This window comes from Lepidochelys kempii, chromosome 7 (genome assembly GCF_965140265.1).
Source record: "Lepidochelys kempii isolate rLepKem1 chromosome 7, rLepKem1.hap2, whole genome shotgun sequence".
Lineage (NCBI taxonomy): Eukaryota > Metazoa > Chordata > Testudines > Cheloniidae > Lepidochelys > Lepidochelys kempii.
This window is the reverse complement of record NC_133262.1, coordinates 95,199,604-95,223,845: the sequence shown is the minus strand read 5'-3', so window position 1 is coordinate 95,223,845 and position 24,242 is coordinate 95,199,604. Positions and strand designations below refer to the sequence as shown.

The window sequence follows — 24,242 nt, the reverse complement described above, 5'->3', positions numbered from 1 at the left end:
AACCACTAATTTACTTATCAATATTATAACTTTTAAAGTGTATAATAAAAACATTTATATATTTGACAGCTTTGCTTTACGCTTTTGAATGTTTCCCTATAATGAAGTATATTGTTTACAGTTAAATGTTGTATGCTAAAGTTAAACTTGTACAGTTTTAAAAAATTAAATGTAAACATTCTGCTAAAGGAAAGTAAGGATTTTCATAACATCGCTTGAACAAAATATTTGTTGTTAATCATTCCACAAAACCTTACAACTGAAAATTAAAAGAATATAAAACATAACACACAAAGTGAACTTCACAAGTTAGCAATGACGCTAAGGATCTGTTCCTGTCCCCAGTGATTTCAAAGGAGTAGGACAATGCCCTAAGATTTAGGGAAGCCTCTGGATATTAAAGTTGCAAACTTGAATTTTATTCCACAACTTTCACATTCATCATTGTAAACTACTGTGTCTCTACCAGTTAAACATTAATATGCATTCCACAATATTCTACAGCACCTTATTTAAGTAATAGTATCAACTGTGTGTTACTCTTGGAATGTTTGAAATTCACTGTGTTGAGGCAGCAAGACCTTAAATTCTAATACTTCTATAAAACAACCCATTAAGATCTTTCCTCAAAGGGTTTACTCTCTACTCCCCAAGAAATCATTTAAACAACTTCTCTGGACACTAAATATGATCATTTTAATGATTTACAGGAGTTTAATGCTGGTCTCAGATTATTGGGAAATTAGCAAAAATGATAAGGTCAATTTATAATAGAGCTAATGGATCTAATTAGAATTTTTAGAAGCTACAATCTCTCTACAGTAACAAGATTCTATTAATGTACAATAAATAGTACTGGCTTATCTCTTGTGGTATAAAATTAGCTTCTTGTGTCCCAGTTCTCATGCCTAAATAACCATCTTAAACCATGAGAGGTAACATGTAGTAACTTAGTTTAATTATAATTGAATTCGACACTATTTACTGATGACGGACCAAAGAAACTAAGTAGATCCATACAGATAAGATGTTGTTTGGATATGGATGAATATACACAGCAAGAGCAAATTCTGTATTGGGGATTTCTGAAGAATGAATGCCAGTTTGATACACAGCCTCGCTTATTGATGATAAATCTGTGTATGGCATCTGGATAGGGTATCCTGTCACCTAGAAAAATATAGGATTGAAACTATAAGTACAGTTTGAAAGGATTATTTTATGAAAAACTAAATGCTGCATTATTAATCATAATAGCTTTATGGTTAAAAAATGTTCACATATCAAAAACACTATATGGTATATGCATTTGTCTGAATTTGAAATGAAGCATTTGATAATTCTCTTATGAGTTCTATCAAGTTGTCAAATGATTAAGTAACCAACCTCCCATTTATTAGAAATGCATTTTAGCTCTGAGCTACTGATTCAATGTCAAGATTATATTGTATATTCTTGTATCATATTATAAAACACGCCATAAAAGTTATTGCACTGCATTAAGAAACTGTCAGAAAAATAAAAATTGTTCTTTCTTTGTACTTATTAGCTATGATAACCTGAGAGAATTAAATTCTGGCTCCACTGAAGCCAAAGGGAGTTTTGCCATTGACTTCAATGTGGCCAGGATTTCATGCAGAATATCCAAATTTAAAAGTTTTGTCAGTATACATGAAAAGTAAGCAATTAATTAGGGCTGTTGACTAATTGCAGTTAACTCACACAATTAACTCAAAGTTAATTGCAATTAAAAAAATTAATCGTGATTAATTGCAGTTTTAATCGCACTGTTAAACAATAGAATATCAAGTGAAACTTAATATTTTTAAGATGTTTTCCTACATTTTCAAATATATTGATTTCAATTACAATACAGAATAGAATCATAGAATATCAGGCTTGGAAGGGACCTCAGGAGGTCATCTAGTCCAACCCCCTGCTCAAAGCAGGACCAATCCCCAATACAACGTGTACACTTTATATTATTATTTTTGATTATTTGAACTCTAAAAATGATAAACAAAAGAAATAGTATTTTTCAATTCACCTCATACAAGTACTGTAGTGCAATCTCTATTGTGAAAGTGCAATTTACAAATGTAGATTTTTTTGTTACATAACTGCACTTAAAAAGAAAACAATACAAAACTTTAGAGGCTACAAGTCCACTCAGACCTACTTCTCATTCAGGCAATCGCTAAGACAAACAAGTTTGTTTACATATTTAGGACATAATGCTGCCTGCTTATTATTTACAATGTTGCCTGAAAGTGAGAAGAGGCGCTCGCATGGCACTTTTGTAGCCGGCATTGCAAGGTATTTACATGCCAGACATGCTAAACATTCGTATGTCCCTTCATGCTTCGGCCACCATTCCAGTGGACATGCTACCATGCTGATGATGCTCGTTAAAAAATAATGCATTAATTAAATTTGTGACTGAACTCCTTGGGGGAGAACTGTATGTCCCTGCTCTGTTTTACCTGCATTCTGCCTATATTTCATGTTATAGCAGTCTCAGATGATGACCAGCACATGTTGTTTGTTTTAAGGGTTTCCTTCCAACTGGTCAGCACATGAAACAAACAAGTACGGAGGTGACCAAAACTCTTTAGTTCTGTCCACATATAAAGCTAATACTCTTTGAATAGCCAAATTATGTAGTTTATTTCTCTTCATCGTTGTGAGAGTGAGGCATTGGAAAGAAAATTGGTAAATAAATAGTCTGATTCAAATGAAAATCAGAAACCACTTTGGTAAGAAATTTGGGGATAAGGATGCAAAGCCAATTTGTCCTTACAAAATATAGTGTACGGAGAGTCAGCCATCAGATCCCAGAGCTCTGAAACCCTCCTAGCTGAGGTAACAGCTATTAAAATCACAACTTTCACTGAGAAATGTAACAAGCAGCAGATATCTGTGGGTTGGAAAGCATTAATTCTGAGAGAACTAAGTTTTAAATCCCAGGAAGGAATTAGATTTTTAACAGGAGAGAATACTCTGTCCAAACCTTTTAGTAATCTGATAGTTATAGGATTGGAGAATATGGATCTGGCATCTATAGGTGTGTGAAACCCTGAAATAATAGACATATGAGCTAACTGACAAGCCTCTCTCTTTTTGGTGTATCAAGTAGTCTAGGATAAACTGGATAGGAGCAGGGAAGGAGAAGTGCTTCCCTGCCAGGACCAAACGGAGAACTTCTTCCATTTCATAAGGTATGTATACCTGGTAGACAATTTCCTGCTATTCAAAAGAACATTTTTAACTGCAGCAGAATCCTGATGATTAAACCGCTGAGCCATCCAGGCAGTTAGATGCAGACAGAGCATTGAGATACAGAGTCAGCTAACTATTAGCTAGAAAACTTTTAAACTAATTATTTGTAAAATCAGCCTTTAGAAAGTTCTCTAAAGCACAAAAAAGGAAGCTCTGAAGAGTTAACGCTTGCTCTAACCACTGATCACTGATGGTGAGAAGGAACTGAGGGGGATGGGGAAGCTCTGCTCCTTTATGCTCTTGGCAAACAGCACAAGCGTGAGGAGGGTGCATGCGCTGCCTTTATGGGTACCACTATGGGAAAAAGCTCTTGGGCACTGGTGCACATACACCTAAAGTGGAATGGACAATGCAGGCACTCAAAGAAGAACAGATTGTGCTAAAAGGAGAACTATCAGACTGGAGGGAGTTATTAGGGGAGTACTTCAAGGACTGGTCTTGGAACTGATTTTATTTAATATTTTAATTGGCATAAAAAATAGGAGTGTGCTAGTGAAATTTGCTGATGACACAAAGTTCAGAGGCATCATCATTACAGAGGAGGACTTGAATTTTATACAGGAGGAAATGGATGACATTGAGGACTGTGGTAATAGAAATGGGATGAAATTTAATAGTACAAAGTGCAAGGTAGTGCAATTGAGAAGAAGGATTTCTGCTGTACGCTGTGGGGAAGGGGTCTTCAGCAGGAAACAACAAAGGAGAAGAAAGACCTGAACATATTATTCCATCACCTGATGACTATGAGTCTGTTGCCCCTTTCTGACCTGGCTAGTCAAAGTTTGGAGTGCAAGTCTAAGTCCAGTTCAGCATCTATAAATTGGGTCCATTGCCAGTCTATCCTGGAATATGTTTGGTGGTATCTGATATGCCAGGAACACAAAGTCTCCGCAGGTCCCCTGACAGTTCATGTCGGATTTCCTTTTTCCCTCTGCTTCTAATTCATAGGTGTGCCCTGGCCAGCTCCAAACCACTTATCAAGGGCTTTTTTACCAGGTGTAGATAACTCAGTCTCTTTTCTGAGTTATCTTTACTCCTTGATGTATTTATAGAAAGTGGTCATATCCCATCTCAGTCTTTGTTTTATTAGGCTAAACAAATCAAACTAGTTTTGTCTCCTCTTTTAAGACAGGCTTTCCATTCTCCTGATCATCCTAGTTGCCTGTCTCTGCACCTCTTCCAGTTTTAATTCATCTTTCTTGAACCTAAGTGACCAGAATTGTAGTGTTCCAGATGAGGTCCTACCAGTGCCTCATACAATCATATTAATTCTTTGTTATCTCTACTGAAAATATCTCACCTGTACATCCTAGGATCACATTTGCCTTTTCCATGGCCACGTCACATTGGTGGCTTGTTGTGACCTGGATGAAACCTTGTTATGGATTGCATTAAAACACCATTGAGACTGATAGGTGCGAACTCATCCTTCATTTAACATAACTGTAAGCATATGCCCCCACCTAAGGCAAAAAGTGTGTGAGAACCCGCCCAGGAGTTTTTGGCTGTGTGTTGTTTCAGGTAGTGGGTGGGGAATGACAGAACACAGAATCTGACAGAATCTGATCCATCCCGTCATCCAGATTCTGGCAGTTGGAGGTTTAGGGGCATGAGGAGCATAGGGTTGCATCCCTGACCATCTTGGCTAACAGCCATTAATGGAACTATCCGTGAAGTCATCTAATTCTTTTTTGAACCCAGTTATACCTTTGGCCTTCACAACTTTGCATGGCAAGATATGTCTACCTTGGAGCTCGGAGGTGTAATTTCCAGCTTGAGGAGACATACCCACACTAGCTCTGATCAAGCTAGAGTGCTAAAAAGTGTAGCCACAGCAGCACAAGCTATGGGAGGGACTAATTGTCCCAATTACACTAAGACACTAACTTCGTACTCCAGGTACATCCAAGACACAAATAGGTACTCAGAGCAGCTAGTCCCTGCTGCTGCTACAGCTACAATTTTATTTTTAGTGCACTATCTCAATCAGAGCTAGTGCAGGTATGTCTCCTCAAACTGGAATTTACACCTCCAGCTTGAAGTGTAGCTATATCTCTAGAGGCATAGCACAGAATCTCACCCAAAGAGGGTATCTTATAATAAATCATTATGAAGAATTTTTAAATAAATTTTAATGTACAGTAACATTTATACTTGTGTTATGAGCAGATGCACAGTATAAAGGGAAAACAATAACACACAAGGGATTACTTATAACTGGAACACAATTCTGCTTTTCTTTCGTAATGTTGATATAACTAGAGTTAGTGCTCTGTTGCTTCCCCAGCCAGCTCCATTTTTCTATTTAATGAATAGATCTTTCAGGAGAATCTATGGAATATGACCATGATAAATAAAATCATTGTAGAAACATTTTCCTTCAAGAAAATGGAATATCCGAAGTACTATGATTTAAAATGAAGTTACAGAACATAAACTTTGAAAGCTTAAAAGCCTTTTTTCTGTGATGTATTTTCTCAATCTAAATTCTGTTTTACTGTTTGTGGCAGAAATTGTATGATAACTAGTATACGGAAGATTTTCAGTGAATCTGTGAAAATTTTTGCATGCTTTTGTTTGTGTCTCACTTGGTTAAGATAGCAAAGAGGGATTCCACTGAGTCAGTGGAGCTACTCCAAATATACACTGGAGTAACTGAAATAAAAATCTATCCTACTGTATCGCTATGATATTACATCTTCCTCATTCCCACACACTGTACAAAAGCTGATTTACAATTGTGGTATTTTATTGACTGAATTAAACATGTCCTAAAATAATGATAGTTGTTTAAAACAACAACAACGACTGCCTTCAAACAAATAAAACCTGGCCATTTCCTAAAATGGGAATCCTGTGGCCACATCAAGCTGTTTTGATCCTCTCATATTCATGGAGGATGAAGTTCACCCAGAATCAAAAGTCCTATTTCAACCATATTTTGAGGTCTTAAGTGGCATCTAAGCCTCATTTGGCATGTGAGAATATGGGTGAATTTCTCACAGATTGAGTATGGGAAGAAGCCCGCTGATCTGTTTTGTTTGTTTTTTATGTATGCCCTGAACAATCAGCAAACTGAACATTTTTAGGAAGTGGTGGGTTTTTTGGTACTGACCCCCTGCAGCTCCCCAGCCACCACAGGTGGACAGGGGGACCCCCGCAGCTCCCCACTGCTGCAGTGGCAGTGAGATTCCCACAGCTCCCCGCCTGGGAGGGGGTGGGGGACCCTGCACCTTCCCTCTGCTGGTGGTGGCAAGGGGGACCCCAGCCCTCCCAGGTGACCAGTCCCTTACCATTTTGTCACCTCGAATGCCTTACCCTGGTCCAGCTTCCGTTTACACTAAAACTTATCTAACTATCACTAAGACAAAGTATGTATAAAGTAAGTTACTCTTTTAGCAAACTAAAAGTGCAAAGAAACAGGGGTTCCAACTCAGGCCATGCAGCAGTAAGAGAAAACTAAAGAGGTGTCAACCTGCACTACCTCTTATACCCTCAGCTGAGAGCTCAAGGAGTCGCAATATGTCTGTGCAAGTCAACGGACACTGCTAAGAAACACTTCCGGACTCAAGTGCACTCATGTGTCGAATACATATAGGGACCATCACTTGAAGACGAATAACTAGTACAATCCGTCTAAATGATAACTAAGGAGTAGGAGACTAAATAACCATCTTAACATATCTAAAAGATATAAACAGCAAAGATGGAAATAAGCTGTCTTTCTTGTTCTAAAACATAAAACCAGAAGGGTGAAATTATGAAAAGATATATCAGAAAATAAATTTCCAAATGTGAGATCCGTTATAAGATGCATTCTGGCAAAAACTTTTTTTTACATATTCTAAGTCTGTGGTTCTTATCTTGAGCATTTTAAAGTTATTTTTGTTTCTTTTTTATAGAGCTAGTCATTATTTCCTCCCTTATAATCTGCTGTTAAAATAAAGCAGTATTAAAAGATGTTTGATCATGAATGAGTTTCTGTATTCAGTGCTGCAGCTATTTATATACAGGGCCTTCTTTATACTACACATACATAGTTTTTACCTTTATAGATATAAAAATCTCTCAATATTGTTTATAATTTAAATTATACAATTAAATTGTTTCTAATATAAATACTAACCCAATAATGTTCCAGTAAACTTTCCAATTCATTTTCTTCTTTGTCTGTAACAAAGCTCCTATTTCTTAATTCTAGCTTGGGAAGAATTTGTCGTAGAAGAGCAGTACATTGTCGATGCCACCGAGTTGGTTGATGAAATCGCCATTCCATTATTTTACTTTTTAAGGTCTTTTCGATCCTGCGATAAAGGTTATGAAATGTTTATAAATAAGGCTGTCAAGCAATTAAAAATAATTTTGATTAATTGCGTGATGAAAAAATTAATCGCGATTAATCTTGGGATTAAATCACGCTGTTAAACAACAATAGAATACCATTTATTTATATATTTTTGGATGATTTCTACATTTTCAAATATATTTTTATTACAACACAGAATACAAAATGTACAGTGCTCACTTTATATTTATTACAAATATTTGCACTGTAAAAGAACAAAAGAAATAGTATTTTTCAATTCCCCCATTACAAGTACTGTAGTGGAAATTCTTTATCATGAAAGTTGAACTTACAAATATAGAATTCTGTACAAAAAAAATGCATTCAAAAATAAAACAACCTAAAACTTTAGCGCCTACAAGTCTACTCAGTCCTACTTTTTGTTCAGCCACTTGGTCAGACAAACAAGTTTGTTTACATTTGCAGGAGATAATGCTGCCCGCTTCTTGTTTACAATGTCATCTGAACCTGAGAACAGGCCTTCGCGTGGCACTGGCATTGCAAGATATTTATGTGCCAGATGTGCTAAAGATGCATATGTCCCTTCATGCTTCGGCCACCATTCCAGATGACATGCGTCCATGCCAATGATGGGTTCTGCTCTATAATGATCCAAAGCAGTGAGGACCGATGCATGTTCATTTTCATATCATGAGTCAGATGCTACCAGCAGAAGGTTGATTTTCATTTTTGGTGGTTCGGGTTCTTAGTTTCTGAATCAGAGTGTTGCTCTTTTAAGACATCTGATAGCATGCTCCACAACTTGTCCCTCTCAGATTTTGAAAGGCACTTCAGATTCTTAAACCTTGGGTTGAGTTCTGTAGCTATCCTTAGAAATCTCACATTGGTACCATCTTTGCATTTTGTCAAATCTGAGGTGAAAGTGTTCTTACAACAAACAACATGTGTTGGGTCATCATCCGAGACTGCTATAACATGAAATATATGGCAGAATGCACGTAAAACAGAGCAGGAGGCATACAATTCTCCCCCAGGGAATTCACAAATTTAATTAAGACTTTTTTTTTTTAATGAGCGTCATCAGCATGGAAGCATGTCCCCTGGAATGGTTGCTAAAGCATGAAGGGGCACACAAATGTTTAGCATATCTGGCACGTAAATACCTTGCAATGCTAACTTCAAAAGTGCCATGCAAACCCCTGTTCTCACTTTCAGGTGACACTGTAAATAAGCGGGCAGCATTATCTCCCGTAAATGTAAATAAACTTGTTTGTCTTAGCGATTGGCTGAATGAGAAGTAGGACTGAGTGGACTTGTGGGCTCTAAAGTTTTACACAGTTTTGGTTTTGGATGCAGTTATGTAACAAAAAAATCTACATTTGTAAGTTGCACTTTCATGATAAAGAGATTGCACCTCAGCACTTGTTTGAGGTGAATTGAAAAATACTGTTTCTTTTTATCATTTTTATAGTGCAAATATCTGTAACAAAAATAGTGTAACACTGTACACTTTGTATTCTGTGTTGTAATTCAAGTCAATATATTTGAAAATGTAGCAAAAATCCATAAATATTTAATACAGTTCAATTGGGATTCTATTGTTTAACAGTGTGATTAATTGCGATTAATTTTTTTGAGTAATTGTGTGAGTTAACTGCGATTAATCGACAGCCCTATATGTAAATAATCATGTTTCATTACTTAAATTTAACAAAATTCCCCGTGACCCTTTAAAGTATTTATTTTTGATGATCTGTCCCTAAAACTTTGTTTCTTTTAGATAAACATGGCTAGTATACACAGAATTAATATTTACTTCAGGCAATTCTATTAGCAGGCCATTCTGAAAAGATAAATTTGTGGTAGAAAAGTAATGGACTGTTGACCTGATTTCCCAAGAAGCTGAGCACCCCACCTTCCATTATGGTCACATGTTTTAGTATTCAAAAAGATTCCTACCTGTTCTGTAGTTCTTCTACCATGCTTCCATTAGTAGGGGTGTAAAGTATTACTTTTTGCTGAAAGAGATAACATCCTATCAAGTATACATATAAGATATAACAAGACATTTGGCCAGATCCTCAAATGAAGTGCAGCTACTTTGCATACATTGTCAGTGGAATATGTACATAGAGTAAGCACAGTTGGCCCTCTGAAGATCATCCCAGCTGCACACACAGAGTGTGTCGGTGGAGGGAAGGGGCCATGGTAGGGAAACGTACACACTGCTCCAATCCCGAGCTGTGATTTTGGCCCCATCGGGGCTGTTAACAGCCACATCAATTAGACCAATTCTCTGGTTGCTCTAGTTTATATGTGAAGATCGGTCTTGCACATAACAGCCCCATAATCAGGGTAGTGCAAAGATGAGCTTTATGTCACCTTGGCACCCACATATAGACCTTCCACAACCCCTGATTTGCACTGTGTGATCCTCAGCAGTAGTCAATGATCTGCCCACTAACTTTTACTATCTTAGTGAAAACAGAGTTGGCACGTTAAGCAGGCACCTTTACCAACCCACTTTGTTTAGCTCTTATAACAATAAGGTGACATGGTTCAGTTCAAACCTTCTCTGCAGGCTTGGCTGCTCCTTCAAGACTGCTCAACACACACCTTTCCTCATAGAGTCACTCACAAATCCATTATATTCAGTAACTAGTCACCTGCATCTAAATCAACATAGCCAACCCACTTAACCTTTTCCTAGCAGGATTTACAGCTGCTTATAATGGTGGGGTATTCAAGCAATTACTGCCAATGATAATTACTATAATTTATATCAGACAGATAAATTTTGAAAATTGGAGGAGTTACCTGTACAGTTTGTGTTTTTATGCATTGAAAATTGTGTGGTAGAAATTGTCTCCAAAAACCTTCCTTTGAAATTTCAAAACTTACGCACGTTGGTGAACTGTTTTGCTGTGTATTAAACCAGACCTATCAAAACATTAGTATAAAATGTGGCAATCAATCTACAAAAATTGTTTTAAATTAAAAGATGTGAAATGTACTTTTAAATGTTTTCCTTTAATACCAAAACAAGTATATGATAAGTCAGAGAAATGCCATTATATAGTATGATGGAGGGAAGCAATTGCACACTTGTACTGACAACTGAAGAGGATCAGGCTTAAACACCTGTAGTTTTGGCTAATATTTCACTAATACAAACATAGGGCCTGAACCTGCAAGTCATCCATATGGGGAACTCCCAAAGAAGTCAAATGGAAAAGGAAGATTCCATATTTTACAGTAACTGGAGTTCTTTGAGACATGTGGTCCTTATTGGTATTCCACGGTGTGGGGGGTGCGCATACACTCCATGAGCCTGAGACCAGAAGATTTTTTCACTAGCTGTGTCTGTTGGTTTGCAACTGCACCCTGTGCACCAAAATGAGGGCACAAGGGGTGGGGTAGACTGACTGCCTCTCCATCTCCAGCTCCTTCTCTACTACAAATCACCTTAGGGAAGGATCCAAAGCAGAGGGAAAGGAAGGCGGGTCATGGAATACCCATAGAAACCTCACATCTCAAAAAACTCCAGTTACTGTAAGGTAAGTAACCTTCCTTTCTTCTTTGAGTAGTGGTCCCTATAGGTATTTCATTGGGGGTGATTCCCAAGCAGTATTCATCATGGTGGAGGGTGAAAGGAACCATTCTGCACCACACATTGCAGGACCACTGTACCAAAGGATGTGTCTGAAGAAGTAGTTTGTATTAGGGTGTAATGTTTAGTAAAAATATGCACAGAGCCCCATGTTGCCATTCTACAGATCTCGTAGGGAAACATCTCCAAGGGGGGAGGAGTTCCCACTTACTCATAGCAATGCAAGATGCAACCTGAGATCCATTTAGAGAGTTTCTGTGAGGAAATAGTTTTGGTTAAAAAAAAAAAGTAAGTGTATGATTTGATTAAAGAGGAATTCGGAGGAAACCTATGGAATGAATTTGGGGTATCTCAAAGAGACACTTTATCCTTATAGAAACTGTGTAGGAAGGATCCACCATAAGGCACCCAAGCTCATCTACTTTTCTGGTGGAGGTAACTGCCTTCAGGAAAGCCACTTTTATAGATAAATGGAGAAGGGACAAGGAGGCCAAAGGTTCACATGAGTGATTCATGACTGTTGGCAGTACCAGATTAAGGTCCCAAATAAGTGTTGGTTTCAATACTAGAGGAAAAGTTCTGGTGAGACCGCTCAGAAACCTCACGGTCACAGGGGGTAAAGACTGAGCAGTTCTCCACTGGAGGAAGGAAGGTGTTAATCACTGGCAGACGTACATGCACCAAGCTAAGGAATAGTCCTGATGTCTTTAACAAACCAAAAGATAGTCAAAGATGGTTGGATCCCCAAGTTCTCTGGAGATTTGTGATGACGTTGGCACCAGATGGAAAACTTCTTCCATTTAGCTGTATAACATTTTCTCGTAGATATTTTCCTGCTGTTATGGAGAACAGTTTGAGCCTCTTCAGAGGATGAGCCTTTGTGTCCACTGTCCACCCAAATACCAGGCTGTGAGGTGGAGGGCTATTGGCTTAAGATAGTTGAGCTTGCCCTCATTCTGCAGGTTCAGAAATGGCTGGATGCGTATGCATAGATGTGAAGCCATCTGGGAAATGCTGATAAAACAAAACTGTCTTGGCCACCAGAGAGCCACTAAGATTATTGATACTCTGTCCTGATTGATTTTCCTCAGGACTCAAGGTATGAGGGGAATGTGTGGAAAAGGAGAGGCTCCTTATGCTATGAAATAACTGGAATTCTTCAAGATGTGTGTCCTTGTGGGTGCTCCACTTCAGCTGTCCCTATACCCCATGAGCCTTTGACTGGAGATTTTTGTTAGCAGTGCGCATTCAACCCACACATGTGCCCTACACGTCCTCATGCCTCACACAGAGGATATGTAGGACTGTGTGGGAGAACCACCTTCAGTTCCTTCTCCACTACCAAGTCCCACAGAGGAAACTCGAAAGCAGAAGGGAAAGAGAGTGGGTAGTGGAGCACCCATAGGGCACACATCTCAGAAAACTCCAGTTACTGCACAAACTGAGTAACCTTCCTTCTTCTTTGAGTGATGTCCCTATATGTCCTTGACTTCAGGTGACTTCCGAGCAGTATCCTCAACAGAAGAAGGGAGCTTCAGAGCTGAGTCTAACACTAAAGACAAAACTGTGTTCTTAAGAGGAGCATCTGATCTAGAAGAATGAAGCAACATATAGCGCTTAGAGAATATATGTACTGAAAACCAATTTGCAGCTTTGCAGATCTCAAAAATGGGAATATTTTTGAGTAATGCCACAGAAGTAGAAAGTAATCTCAGGGAGTGGGCCAATACCATAGAGGGAGGTTGTAAATCAGCAGATTCATAGCAAGAAATAATACATTCAAAAATCCACCTAGAGAGCTGCTGGGTGAAAATTGTGGACTCTTTGACCTGTCAGCAATTGACACAGTCTTGGAGATTTTCTGAATGATCTGGTTCTGTCCAGGCTAGCTCCCTCCTGACATCTAGGATATGGAAGGCAGCATCTTCCCTGGTCTGCTGTGGTTTTGGGAAGAAAACTGGGAAATGTATGACCTAACTGATATGAAATTCAGATGATAACAGGTAAAATTTTTGGAAGTGGACATTAGACTTTGTCCTTGGAAAACATTGTAAAGGGAGGGTCTGCCATTAAAACTCCCAGTTCCCTAGTTCTTCTAGCAGAAGTGATGGCCCCCAACAAGATTGTTTTCATGGATAGGTGAAAGAGGGAAATAAGTGGCCATCATGTTGAAAGTGGGTTTCATAAGACATCTGAGTAAAAAGTTTAAAGTTAAATCCCATACAGGGATGGGTTCTCTAATGTGAATTAAAGATTTCTTAATCCCTTAATGAATCTTGCAGTGGTGGGCTGAGCAAACACTGAGAATCCCTCAACCAGGGAATGAAAGGCTGTTATAGATAGCAGGTGGACTCTCAGGGAACTCATATATAATCCTGGACTTTTTGGATTCCAGTAGACAGTCAAGGACAGCAGAGAATGAAGAAAAAAAAGGCTAAAGACATAGCTGAATACATCAGTGTGGAAACCTTTTCCAATTTTGCAAGTAAGTATTTCATGTAGACCTTTTCCTACTATTTAAAAACACCTTCTGTACCTCTGCAGAACAGAAGGTCTGTACTCCTGTGAACCACTGAGTAACCAAGCCTTGAGGTGAAGAATTCCCAGGTTAGGATGGAGAGTGTGCCCAGCATCTAGAGAGAGAAGGCTGGGAACGGATGGAAGGCTCATCGCCAGACAAACAGCAAGGCAAAGGGTACCAGCCCTCTGTGGGAACATTGGATTTAACAATATTATCTTGACTTTGTCTTGCTTGATCTTATTTACCACCTTCAAAATCAGAGGCACTGGAGGAAGTGCACAGAAAAGGCCTCTTGTCCTCAGAACAAGGAAAGCACGTCCCCCAGTCAGGGAGGACCTATAACTCAGCCCCCAAGCAAAATTGTTTGCAATTTCTGTTGGTAACGATGACGAAGAGATTCACTTCTGGAACTCCAAAAGTCAGAAAAATGTGCTTGAGAGTCTGAGGAGCTCCCATTTGTAATTCTGGGAGAACTGCCTGCTGAGGTCACCACCCATAGCGTTTTGGAAGTAAACTGCCAAGATTAGGATGCAGTTGGCTATGCATCAGCTCCATAGCTTTATTCCTTTGGCACAAAAGGAAGGGGATCTCTCCCCACACACACACACAACTTGCCAGTTGATATAAAACATGGAGGCTACATTGTCTGTCATGATTTTTATGGATCTGTTCCTGATTAAAGGCAGGAAATGGATACTGGCATTCCTGACAGCCCTCAGCTCCAGGAGTTTGAGGAGTAACTGTGTCTCCTGGGTAGATCATTTGCCCTGAATGGTGTGAATCCCTAAATGTGGCCACCAGAGATTCATCTGTCATTACGCTGATTGAAGGGGAAGGTTGGATGAATGGCACATCTGTGTAGACATTTGTCGGGATCTTTCCACCAATTGAGAGTGTCTTCTACTTGATGAGGGACTGACACCAGCTTTTTCAGGCTGTTTGTTTGAAATATGAACTGTTCTGAGCCAGGGAAGCAACAAAGACATAACATAGCATGTTGAGTCACACAGGTACAAGCTGCCATGTGTCCGAGTAACTGAAGGCAATTTTTTGTTGATGTCTATGGACTGATTTGAATTTTTGATACAAGGTTTGTTAATGTCATGAACCTGCATCTAGGGAGGCCTCTATGAACTCTATACTTTGCACCAATCTCAGAATGGATTTCTTGATGTTCAGTTGTAGTCCTAACATGTGGAACAAAGATATTGCTGTCTTTATGGTGCAGAGGAACTACTGAGGAACCCATTCCTGCAGTGGGTATTTCTTGAGATGCTATGTACTCTTGCCTCTCGCTGAAGTCAAGACTTGAGGGCATTAAGAACACTGCAGGATCAGACCCATACTTTAAGAATCTGCAGTACAGATCTGAAGTGTTTAGCACACTCCAAAATAAAATAAAAATAATGCTCTTAAAGAAACAATACACTTTCATGTAGTAGTCTGCAATCTGCTTTATAAACTCTTATGTACAGTACCTGAAGTTGTTCTTATCCCATGGTTTATCATAGTAGTAATATATCTTCCTCTCTATTTAATTATTGAAAATTTAAAGAGATAATACATAATTAAAATATCCTATTCTCCACCATTGTGGAAGGTAGTGCAGATGAAACATATGATGCAGAATCATAACAAAATGTTTGGGATCTCACAGATTCAGTCATACCGAAATACTAGACAGCATCTAAAGACCGGAGTAGAACCATATTAGTTTCTATACAGTAGTAACATACTGACTACTAGTTAGCTAGCAAAGCAGCAAAGTTTTGCTGTCTCTAAAATGATATAAATATCCTGAATCCTATTCTTTGTAAATTCTACATTACTTTATTTGATCCCTTAAAATATCACCTAATACTTTGTCTACAACTAACATGACACTATTTCTTGTATCTTTTGGTTTAATTTTATATACTTACGTTTTCCCAATTGATTAAGCAGTCAACACTCTGTAAGGGACAAAATGTATCAAACTGTTTATAACACTGTCCATTCAAGGGATTCCAAAGGAAATATTCTTCATTTTCATGAGTTAATACATATGCCACTTTTCCCTACCAACAAAAAGTAGATGTTATCAATTTTATATATATACACAATTCCAATGAAGAAAGTAAAATTAGCTTCCAATATTTACTTTTCCTTAGTCTTTTACAAATAGTTTATTTTTCTTTAGTGAAAGGTGCCAGACTGACATTCCAAGAGATTGTAGTCTTCTGTTTATTGAAAGAACAGGTGCGGCAAGGGCAAGTTTACCCGATGCTGCCTCATGAATATTTCTCTATCTTGTGAAAATAGGGCCTAATCTTACAAGCCTCACATAGATATTCACTTTGATTTCAAATATGAATGCTGCCTGTGACCAGATTAGGAGAGACTGAAAAAAATGGGGCTGTTTAAAGAGGAGATGAATAAGAGGACACACTAGAGATATGTAAAACAACAAATGTAATAGAGAAGGCAAACTGGGTGGTGTTGTATTTAATTTTTCTCATCATAAGAATAAAGGGCCATGCAGTGAAAATGAAAAGCAACAAATTTAAAACTGATTAAATAAATACTTTTACATAATTAAGCTGTGGAACTCATTTTCACCAATGTCATTGAGGCCAAGAGCGTAGTAGGATTAAACATTTACTTAGATGATGAAATCATCCAGGCTGCAAACCAATCTCTAACTCATGCGGAGCTAGGAAGAAATGTTTATTAAGGAAAACTATTCCATAGTTGTCCACAATTGGGCTTAATGGACCTTTCTCTTAGCAAGTAGTACTGGCCACTGTGGAAGACAGGATGTTGGACAAGCACCACTGGTCTGATATGGCATGGCAATCCTGATGTTTCCAATATTTTTGTCTTGGTATGTTATTGACTACACATTTTATTCTCTTTAGCACATTACATTGTTTATGCTGTTATGGGGGATGAACCCAATGAAGATTTAAACATTTTTTAAATTATGGCACTTACTTCTAATACTGATGTTCCCAACAGTACCCATGCTTTTTTCCCAAAATACAGAAGGTAGTTACACAGAAGCACTGCATGCTCTTCTTTATTTCCAACAGCCAAATTGATGCAATGCTAAATGCAAAATAGTAAAGAATAAGCTATTTACTAGAAATGCTATGCTGTCATCTCCCCATCTAGTTATAGAATGCAGAGCGGAAGCCAAGGAGATTGCCAATGACAGCACGCTCCTCAGAAAGCTGTCTATTGGTAGAAGGGGGACGCTGAGACATAACATGGGTATATCTGGATTCTGAAGGTTTTGGAGACAGTCTTGCCTTGCCTCCTATGTAAACCTCCCTCCTCCCACCCTACTCACTGAGGGAGGATTTCTCACAAAATCCACATGATTTAGCTTGTGAAGTTTCCTGAGAGCTCATTCCCCCTTTTATGGATTTGACTGGGCTAAGGGATGACATGAGTCTTAATCTGTGGTTGGCAAGCAGTCAAGATTTGGCTTTTTGCTCTGTAAACCAAAATATTTTCCATGCAGAATTTTAATGTACGTAAAACAGATTATTTCAACAATCTATTAACTCATCTACATCTATTATTTAATGTGATTATTACCTCTGATGTCATCCAAACATCAACATCAGCATTTTCATTCAATGTATCTGATACGCAAGGAATTAAAGACACAAATCGAGAAATAAGATCCTATAAATGAAATAGGAATATATGTAAATACCAAGGCGCACATGTCATAAATATCTACTGAATAGATCTTAATTTTGGATTATTAAAAATATAAAACTACAGTTAATCTAAGTTTCTTGTCATGCTATCAAGAATTACTAAGGTAATAAATATGAGCCTCTATAGCAGCTACAGAGAAAAAAATATAAATTATTATAGTAATTCAGGAATGTCAGACTAATTTCAGCAGTTCTGAATGTTCTTACTGTATGACAGAAAATAAACTCATACTTACAAAAGTTGCATTAGGATCATCAGGATACATATCTAGTAGCAGCTGTGGCGGATTTAGTGCCCTAATATATTTTGTTACTAAAGTATTTCTTCCTTCATTGTCAAAAACAGAGGTTGTTATTCTTCTTTTTGGAAATTTTGCTTTGCAATTTTTTTTAAAAATGCATGCTCTTTGTAAAAGTGTTTCATCTTCACAATCTGCAAACTAGAATCATAATTACAGTTACAATGTTAATATTTCTGATTTCAAAGACTGACTTTAAAATACAAAATACCTACAAAAAAGTACCATTTGCTTTAAGAAATAAATTTACCCTACTCTGCAAGTCTTCATTTTGATGATGCACATTAAGTATAAATGCCAACCTTATCTGATTCTGAATCATTTTCAACAGAAGATAGCTGAGGTTCAATTGTAGCAAAGATGGTTAAAAAGGTATATTCTTTTAAATTCTGTCCACAATGCTCTTCTTTAGGAGATACACAGGTCTTGCTCCAAGTGTATCCAAGCAAAACTGGTGGCGTATTTACTTGAAATGTACCACAGATCTGTGAACATATTTAGATGATTATATTAGGTAAAACAAACAAACGACAGTGCAAGAGATGTTATAACAAAATATAAAGGTAATAATGATCCAAATTATATCATGTGCAATAAAAGGAAATAAACCTAATTTTTATGCTTTTTTCACAGGGATTCCACTCACTAGATTCTGGTTAAGGGTAACAATCCTCAAATTTTAAATGGGAGAACCTTTTGGGGGGTTCTCCAGGAAGTCATACCCTGTGCCAAGTTAAAGAACAGATGGTGCCCCTACCTGTAGAAACAGTCTTACACCATGAATGCAAACTTCAGTCCCACGAAAATATACAGGGAAATTTAGAACAACACACTTAACCTAATACCAGCAATGCTTAAAATCTAAGGAGCTAGGAGAACATAAAGCGCGGGTGAAAAAAATCATACAGAAGATGTGTCGTTCACTTTAAGTAGTTTAAATAACAGAAGATTGTAAAAATGGCTGGTTAAACAACTTTACTGCAAATACAATTATAATATAGCACCCCTTAGCCCAATCTTCCCACACAAAATCCTATGCAAAACTAACTCTCAATACATGATATATATTAATTAGGACTACTGACTATTTAATTACAAAAAAACTCAGTCTTAAGCCTACAGAAAGTTGGGCTGCTCATAGGCAGTAGGACTTGTTTCAACAGGTAAGCCACACCAATGATGGGGTAGGAGGAAGGGTAAACAAAGCAGCAAAAGGGTGAAGATCTCGTAGGAGACACTTGTAGGACTGACTTAGCTGACCTGAGTAGGCCCAAGTTAAGACATGACATACCTGAACTAGTAACTGCTGAACAAGCCCCAACAAGTAATTCTGAAACAACTAACTATTGTGAATAAAAAAGGGAGCCAAACTAACTAGACTAACTATTGTGGGTATGTTTGTAATAAACAAAGGAATAGAAACAATCTGAACTGATAAGCTTGCCTTATGCTATCTGCAAAGCAACTGGTCTTTACGTGCAAGAAGTATAGATGTTAATAGCTAGGAAAGATGTCTATAAACTGTGTGATGCATGACATGAATTGGAATTGTGGTATCACCCTGTATCTAAACCCCCTTCATCTGGGCCTGGCCAGCATCATCAGAGAGCTGTTACATGCCTATTAAAGTAACCTGTGTGACGACCTGGTGTTTGAGTTTTTGGATCCCAGAGAACTGGATGAAATGTTCTCCCAGAAATGGACGAGGTGTTCTGGATAAGCTGAGTGGAAAGGTCTCTGAGGGAATCCCAACATTACTGAGTCTCTGGATGAGAGCAAGGTTGTGTAGTGTACTCTAAACCATAGCAAGAGGCTTCCCAGATCTGTTCACAATTTATATCTTTCCTGGCTGGTGAGTAGGAACTCAGGTGCTTCTAAAATAGGTAGGATTGGGTAGTCACTCTGTCTCTCTTCTCTAGGTCCCTACTATGGCATTTTCCCATAGTCCTCCCAAGAAATAACAAGGTCTTATTTTCCTTGGGTCAGCAAAAGAGTCTACAGCTTGACTAAGATTAGCAGAGTGCTCTGGCTGAATCCTGCATTCTCCTTGGAACTTCTTATGGTGCTCTTGCAAACTTCAGTGCAGTTTCCCCTCAGCCTTTTACTTCCCCTCACCCTATGGAAAAGCAGTTTCTGAACAATCTAAGATAGGCTTTCACTGCTGTGGCAAATGGAGTTAAAACCAGTGCTCCCATTAAAAGATTTTGGGAGAAGTTTGTGTCTTGGAATTGCTATTGCAAATTAGATTGTATTTTTGATCTCCCTTGATTATGCAGGGAAAGATTAACTGTGTTCACAAACAAATGGTAAAGCCCACAGGAGTCACATAATGATAAAAAAAATTATTCTTTCTAATGTATGAGGATCACGGCTATTGACAATGTAAACATTTTAAAATCTTGCTGACCTAACAGAAGTTTTAAAAATGTTTTTATTATAATTACCTTTGATTGTTCCAGAAGAGCAGAAAAAGGAAAAGTAACTGATCCAAACCAGTTCTTTCTTATATACGAGTGGCCACTGCAACCCTTAAGACAAGTATCCTATTGAAATACATAGTCAGGGTTAGCTGTAGTTAAGTGGGTGTGTGTATCTTAGCTGACACTGATTCCACAACCTTTGGAAGCTTACCAGTATATGTACACACATATCTATCTCTGGTCTATACACGTTTTCAGTTGTGGCTGTGGCAACAAAAGGCAATCAATACCAAGCTGAATAGACTCAACAAGGTGTTCATAGAACCAGTGAGTTGCTCATAAAAAACTGAATCTGATCAACAAATACATCCATATTTTCTCAAAGTGAAATGCTTTCACAATAAAATCCAGAGGCTTTTTTAAAAACTTTCCCATTATCAGTGAAGCTCAAAGACTCATGGGCTCAATCTACAACTATGCCCAGTTTACACTCAGCATATCTAAGGAAAGCAGGGAAGAAAGCTCCGCTTCCCCAATGCTGCACCAAAATGGCCACTAACATAACTCAGAGCACCCTAAGGAATGCTCTAAATTATGCTGGCATTAACAGCCCCATAGAGACTACTGTACCAGACGAGGATCATAAAGAGTGCTTTGTGGTCTGCCCAACTCCACCTCTTTCCACGCTGGAGTATTTCTTTCCCGACCCCTATCTAGAAAGCAGGGGAACAGGCAGTGTGCATCTGCATATACCGGCACTGCACCATGTAAGGACTCCCCTGTGTCAGTTGCCGTTTGACTAGACTGGGGCACAGTGATGCAGGTGTGGAGGATGTGGTTGCTGTCATCTAGACTGCATGATGATGATGAGGGCTTTGACAAGAGTTTCAGCTGAGCAGACAGAAAGAAAAGATCAGGTCTTAGAAATGTTATGAAGGAAAAAGTGATAGGATTTTGACACAGCCTGGAAACAAGGTGAAGGGAAAGGAGAGAGATGAAAATGATGCTCAGTTTGCAGGATGCTAATTCTCTGTTTCATTTCCAATGTCTTTATGCCTCTTCCCCCCAGCGTTCAACACTCCCTCCAGCTGTTCATTCAGAAGATAAATATATTAAATAGATAAGTAGATGACTTAGTCAGCTATTTTCTTGTATGTGTCACAGAAGTGGGTATAATTTTCTTAAATTATTACAATTTTACAAATCTATAGCTCACTGAGACCCTAGCATGCAAGCAAATATTGCACTGCCTCTGTGCCACCAAAGCCAGTGGTATACATGCTGATACAGGGGGCCACACCAGCACAACTATTTACAGGAATGGGGCCTGTAGATGAGCTAACAAGGAAGTAATCAGAAAGCTAGCAGTGTGACTACTTTTTCTTATATACAGTACATCTGACAGTTAAACATTTTCTTATTAGCAATTCCATTCCAGATGACAAAACTGTCTATGATAACAACATCTGGAGCATTGCACTGGGTCACATTACAGGAAGTGGCTTAAAGAATTTCACTGTGATAAAAAATTATTGCTAACTGCTCAAAAACCAGATACATCTTATTATCAAGAATATATAAACCAATTGTTTATACCAGAGGTCCTATTTTCTAAACTCTGCTGCATTTCTCAAGAATCCACCCAAATGTTATTGCCTTCAAAGGCAACAATAAAAATAAAATTGTACAGGAGCAGGAAGTTCTATAGAAAATCTCCATATGAAATGAGCCATAATGTGTAAGGTATATTCACTATCCATTAGAGTAAAAGTTTAAGTAGTAGTCATTGCATCACAAATTTCGGCATGTGTCTTGTTTTAATAAAACAATACGTGATAACCATTAAGCTGTTGATGAAAAATGTATGTGTTGCATAAAAATAATTTTGTAGTATAAGAGAATTGGAGAAGGTTCAGAAAAGAGCCACAAGAATAATTCAAAGTCAGAAAAACGTGCCTTCTAGTGAGAGACTTAAGAAGCTCAATTTATTTAGCTTATTACAGAGAAAGTTAAGACATGATTCAATGGTGGAATGTAATAAAAGAAGTGGCTAAACTAACAAGCTAAACTCCGTATTACCCAAATGAGAAGTGGTAAACTCCATTTACCTGTCTTTACCCTTATCATGAGTTGATCACACCCTATAAGTACCTAAACAGAGAGAAGATACTAGTGGGCTCTTTAAGCTAGCAGACAGAAGTATAACAAGAGCCAATGGTTAGAAGATGAAGCCAGAGAAATTCCACCTGGAAATAAGGTGCAAAAATGTAACAGTGGAAGTAATTAACCATTGGAACAACTTACCAATGGATGAGGTAGATTCCCCGTCACTTGATGTCTAAAACAAAATTTTATGTCTTTCTAAAATATACATTCTAGCTCAAACAGAAGTTATAGCTTTTGTTATGCAGGAAGTCAGCATAGAGTAAGGCTAGTCAAAAAAATTTCATCAAAAACTATCGTCAATTAAACTAATTTTTTCACACAAGCATCTGCTTTCCATGGAAATTTTTGACTTTTTGTTAAATAACTAAACACCCAGAAACAGAAAAATTTCTGCTGAAAGAGAAAAGGAGTACTTGTGGCACCTTAGAGACTAACACATTTATTTGAGCATAAGCTTTCGTGAGCTACAGCTCACTTCATCGGATGCATTCAGTGGAAAATACAGTGGGGAGATTTATATACACAGAGAACATGAAACAATGGGTGTTACCATACACACTGTAACCAGAGTGATCACTTAAGGTGAGCTATTACCAGTGGGAGAGCGGGGGGGGACTTTTTGTAGTGATAATCAAGGTGGGCCATTTCCAGCAGTTGACAAGAATGTCTGAGGAATGGTGGGGGTGTAATGACCCATCCACTCCCAGTCTCTATTCAAGCCTAAGTTAATTGTGTCCAGTTTGCAAATTAATTCCAATTCAGCAGTCAGAATTAAATTGCAAACTGGATACAATTAACTTAGGCTTGAATAGAGACTGGGAGTGGATGGGTCATTACACCCCCCACCATTCCTCAGACATTCTTGTCAACTGCTGGAAATGGCCCACCTTGATTATCACTACAAAAAGTTTTTCTCCCCCTTCCCGCTCTCCCACTGGTAATAGCTCACCTTAAGTGATCACTCTGGTTACAGTGTGTATGGTAACACCCATTGTTTCATGTTCTCTGTGTATATAAATCTCCCCACTGTATTGTCCACTGAATACATCTGATGAAGTGAGCTGTAGCTCACGAAAGCTTATGCTCAAATAAATGTGTTAGTCTCTAAGGTGCCACAAGTACTCCTTTTCTTTTTGCGAATACAGACTAACACGGCTGCTACTCTGAAACCTGCTGAAAGAGAAAATTTTTAATTTAGAAACATCGATACAGTACTTCACAGAAATTGTAGTTCAACTGCCTCATGCCTCCATTCTCCTCTATGGGTTGGGTTCTTCAGCTAGACTACATCTCCCATGAGGCATTACAGATGGAGATTCCCATTATGCACTTTGATAGTTCAACAAGGGGTCCCACAATGAGTTGTGGGAGATGTAGTCTGGCCAAGGAGGCTTTCCCATAAAGGAGAATGGTGGACTGAGGCACCCAAACTACAAACCCAATGAGACATCACAGTGGCATTTCTGAATCAAAATGTTCAGTTTTCAACTCTTCATCAAAATGTTTCTTGCTTGCTTGCTATCTTTCTTTTCAGAAAATAAAAACATTTTCCACACCTGCTATAGTTTAGATGATCGTTATGGACTCTTGTCCTTAAAATCTATTAACAAGATTCCACAGGCCTTTACAAATGCCTCACAGAATTTGGCCCAAATGACAACAGTGGTTGGCTGTGACATTTCTAGCATGCTTTTAATTAAATTAAAAACTGAATTTATTCAAAATTGGAAAACAATAGTACATATAGCTTCTTTTGTTAAGAAAACAAGAAGCTGAGATATGTACATGGTTATAGTTTTCAAACGTCAAAAAAATGTAATAAAAATCAGTTGTGTTTTATACAATTTACCTCATGTTTTTCCATCCTAACTTCATCAAAAATGTTGACATATATATTGTCTTTTATTTTAGACAGTCCTGAAAAGCTATAA

General features: G+C 38.1%; 1 protein-coding gene across 1 annotated transcript; it reads right to left on the bottom strand.

Moving 5' to 3' along the window:
• Nucleotides 1-457: 457 nt before the first annotated feature.
• On the bottom strand, nucleotides 458-24,242 carry LOC140914916 (protein CC2D2B-like). The gene is made up of 11 exons (XM_073353948.1): nucleotides 24,161-24,242; nucleotides 20,170-20,268; nucleotides 18,028-18,210; nucleotides 17,663-17,866; nucleotides 17,299-17,388; nucleotides 16,690-16,803; nucleotides 15,639-15,773; nucleotides 10,403-10,525; nucleotides 9,545-9,603; nucleotides 7,406-7,583; nucleotides 458-1,170 (listed from the first exon to the last, which is right to left on the bottom strand). The coding sequence occupies exons 1-11, from the start codon at nucleotides 24,173-24,175 to the stop codon at nucleotides 982-984; spliced, it is 1,389 nt and encodes a 462-aa protein (XP_073210049.1). The 5' UTR covers nucleotides 24,176-24,242; the 3' UTR covers nucleotides 458-981.

What these genes read in the sequence shown, in the direction of transcription:
- LOC140914916 (XM_073353948.1), bottom strand. An exon ending in ATGATTCAGAATCAGATAAG is followed by an intron (nt 17,867 to 18,027) that starts GTTGGCATTTAT and finishes TTATGATTCTAG; the next exon opens with TTTGCAGATTGTGAAGATGA. An exon ending in TAAAAACACAAACTGTACAG is followed by an intron (nt 9,604 to 10,402) that starts GTAACTCCTCCA and finishes TATCTCTTTCAG; the next exon opens with CAAAAAGTAATACTTTACAC.